This window comes from Tupaia chinensis, unplaced genomic scaffold (assembly GCF_000334495.1).
Source record: "Tupaia chinensis unplaced genomic scaffold, TupChi_1.0 Scaffold145208_1, whole genome shotgun sequence".
Taxonomy (NCBI): Eukaryota; Metazoa; Chordata; class Mammalia; order Scandentia; family Tupaiidae; genus Tupaia; species Tupaia belangeri.
Genome location: NW_006205068.1, coordinates 779,054 through 782,745, shown reverse-complemented (window position 1 = coordinate 782,745; position 3,692 = coordinate 779,054). Strand labels below are relative to the sequence as shown.

General features: G+C 47.2%; 1 protein-coding gene across 9 annotated transcripts in view; it reads right to left on the bottom strand.

The window, feature by feature from the left end:
• The window catches only part of IQCE (IQ motif containing E), a 77,519-nt gene that overhangs the window by 6,371 nt on the left and 67,456 nt on the right, over positions 1-3,692 (bottom strand). For all 9 annotated transcript variants that reach the window (XM_006167844.3, XM_027768016.1, XM_027768017.1 and 6 more), the window contains 3 exons: positions 2,308-2,418; positions 1,297-1,418; positions 89-189 (listed from right to left, as the gene is read on the bottom strand). In XM_006167844.3, the coding sequence (XP_006167906.1) occupies positions 89-189; positions 1,297-1,418; positions 2,308-2,418 (334 nt within the window). The remainder of the gene's footprint in view (positions 1-88; positions 190-1,296; positions 1,419-2,307; positions 2,419-3,692) is intronic.

Here is a 3,692-nt window from a genome sequence, read left to right as displayed (position 1 = left end):
GGCCCCCTTTTGGTTTAAGCCTCAGAGGGCCATAAACCTTAGAGGGCCAGCTGCTTCTCATGTCAGACTCCAAAATGAGTGGAATTACCAGGAGAGGCTGCAAGGTAGGGTGGAGAGGAGATTTCTTTGTGTGTCACTGATGCAGGTCTCCACTTAGAAGTTGTAGGGGCTGTTCTTTTACTGGTAGCACTGAAAAAAAAAGAAAGAAAAAATTCCAGCTGATTCTGACTTTGAAGGATGCAAACCTCTTAGGCCTATAGTAGAGTTCACTACTTTGCCTGGAGGTGACCATCACCATTGCCAGATTCTGCTGGGCCATCAGGAGTCTCAGATATGTAAAACTCCTGCCCATCCCACTGCGGCAAATGATGAGGTGAGACTGGTGTAGTTTTATATGCTGGCCCTAGAAGACATCTCCAGGTAGGGCCACATTCCCAGTGAGCATGGTTTCAGGCCATCTAACAACCTCCTGGCCATGGCTGACTGCACAAGGGATGGATTCCCAACCTCATTTGGGCCCTTGGTCTGTCCTATGTCACATGGAATTAGGGCCATGAGCTTCAGTCTTGGCCTGGCTCTCCTTTAGCAGAGAAACTGTAGACTCACAAGTGGCAAGTGGCTGTAGTTTTCTGCCATGTAGACTAAGAAACAGAACGGTCTGTGGCTAGGTGAGGAACAAGCCTGAGAAGCAGAATGAGGCAGAATGGGGAGCAGGAGTGGAAGCCCACCTGACCTGGCCCACTCTATCCTGCCCTACTCTCCATGCAACAGTCTCTTCACCTTACAATAAATTCCACCCTTTGCCTGAGCTGACTTAAATGGGGCTCTGATTTTGCAACCAAGGGAGTCTAAACTGATACACTGGGAGATGCAGCAGGAACAGTGCTGTTAGAAATAGCAGGTGCTGCTGCAGGAAGTCGTCTGATGGCACCAGTGTCTTGCCTAACACTGGGATCAGGTCACATTTCTCCTTAAAAAGGGACACTGTGTGAGCACAAGTTGACAGCCAATCCATAGATGGATGGTGACCTGCATGGTACTTATTTTCTCTCAGTGTGAAGAAACAACTCCAGAAGGGCCTCTCCCTGAGGACCAGAACTTGGGCTCATTTCACATCCATGGAGTGGTAGGAATTTCTCAAAAGCCGCATGGCTACAAGCCAAGGCCCTGGCTCGCAGGCACAGGCACTGTCCCAGCTCCCCCTAAGCACTCATGTCCGGAGACATGAGATGAGTCTACAGAGGGCAGAGCCTGTGTGGCGTCTACGTCAAGCACTCCCCTGTGGTCCCAACTCACCTGTGCCTGGTCCGTGCCAGGTGTGCCCGGAAGATGGACTGGACAATGGTGATGGCCTCCTCTAGCCCTGGGCTGCCCTCGGCCTGGGCTACGGGGCTTGGGACGGAGGGCATGGGAGAGCTCTGTGGTGTAATAACAGAGGAGAGAAGTGTTTGGTGACCCTCTGCTGGCAACCCTCTGCCAGCTCCCTGAGGGTGGTGGCCTGGGCAGTAGGGAGCCAGGAAGAGCACAAAAGCCTTTTCAAGTCCCCTCCCCATTGCTGTTTAATTAGCAACCTTGTTATGATCAAACTTGAGAGATTCTTACAATAAACATCTCATCTTATTTATAGACAAAGAGGCTGACACAGTATATACGTGTTTTTTTTGTTTGTTTTTGCCTTTTTTTTTTAAGTATATATCTTTATTCATCTTTAAGTTTATGTGTTCACTGAGAGATAGACATGCTACTTGATGTAATAACAGAGGAGAGAAGTGTTTGGTGACCCTCTGCTGGCAACCCTCTGCCAGCTCCCTGAGGGTGGTGGCCTGGGCAGTAGGGAGCCAGGAAGAGCACAAAAGCCTTTTCAAGTCCCCTCCCCATTGCTGTTTAATTAGCAACCTTGTTATGATCAAACTTGAGAGATTCTTACAATAAACATCTCATCTTATTTATAGACAAAGAGGCTGACACAGTATATACGTGTTTTTTTTGTTTTTGCCTTTTTTTTTTAAGTATATATCTTTATTCATCTTTAAGTTTATGTGTTCACTGAGAGATAGACATGCTACTTGATTCTCCAGCCCTCAAGCAATTGGGCCCCTAAAGCTCAATCCATCCGGGGCCTGCACCAGCATCACTACTGCTTGGCTTGCGGGGCTACAGGATGGCGCGGAAGGCACACATGCTGGGCGAGGCAGGACTTGGACACCGACAAGTGCCGATGCTTTTCTTGGTTGGTGAAGTAAGTCTAAGGGAAGAAGAAGTGGAGAGAGAACGCCAAGGCCTGTGTCCAGCCACCTTGATGGTTACCTGATTTGGAAAGCCTGGCATGCTGGGAGATTCTGGGGCACAGGCTTTGCTGGGTAACAGCTTCGCCCGCGCTAAATATCCCCGGAAAGCTGCCTGAAGCACAACAGCCGCCTGGCAGAGAAAGGATGAGGGAGAGAGAAACAGACATTAATTTTCCTGGAAGATGGTGGGGCTAGATTAAGGGAGATTCCACAGGGAAAAGCTGTAAGAGTGGAGGATGACTTCCCTTTCTAGTGCATAATTACAGGAGTATCTAAAATAACATTTCTCTCTTTTACTCACCCCAAATCTCCTACAGAGAGAAAAATATACCAAGCCTCTAGGGAGAAAAAGGCACAGATGCCCAATTCCACAGTAAACCGAATCTTGGCATATAAATGAATCAGTTGTTAAATATAATTATATTTAGCTGCTAATATTAGCCCACATTTTATATGGTTTATATTTTTGTGTTGGCATTTTTTTATTACATGTTGGACTAGTTTATTCTGCTCCTTTTTTAAAAAATAGTTTACCAGAGGGCATGCATGCTTGCAGGAGAGAGACAGAGAAAGAGAGGAAAATTAAGAAAGCACGTCCAAAGGTGGATGGTAATGCCATAATCACTTCTCCATTTCTCCTCCTTTTGGGATTTTGGGCATGCATGCACATGTGCCCAGTGTTTTGTTTTGCTTTTGTTTTTGTTTTTCCAAGCTGTCATGTCTGAGGCTTGAGCTATGCAGTTAGTCATGTGGGATCCAGCCACCTTAACAACCATTCAAAGGGGCTGGCCTGTTTAGTCTATTTTATCTATTTTTCTATAGTCATCTAAAATCAAGCAGGATAGACAAAGATTTATAAAATGATCTGAAGAGGGGCTAGCTTTTGGGATAATGGTTAAGGTGGTTGGACCCGCGTGACTGATCGTGCAGTTCAAACCCAGGACCCAGTGGCTTAAACACAACAGGCACATGTATGCCCAAAATCCCAAAAGGAGGGAGACACAGAGGATATGGGATTACAGAGTAACCATTCCCCACAGGGGCTGTTTTTTCCCTCTCTTCCTCTGTCTTGGCCACACACCCTCTAGTAGAATTAAAAAAAAAAAAGAACTATCATAAGGAAATTATCCTTTGACCTTAACCTTAAATGTTTCTCTTAAGAAATGTGTATAGAGGGAACCAGCAGTTAGCGTAATGGCTATGTCGCTGGACTCCCACGTAGTCGACCGCGGTTCGCGTCCCGGACCCGGTGGCTTAAAACTCACGCCGGGTGCGTGTGTGTGCGTGCCCAAGATCCCGAGAGGAGAATGGAGGAGAAGGGATTGTGGCGTGACCATCCCCCCTGGGGGGTGATTTCTCGCTTTCTGTCTCTAATGTCTCTCTCTGTCTGTCTGGCGAGCGCAC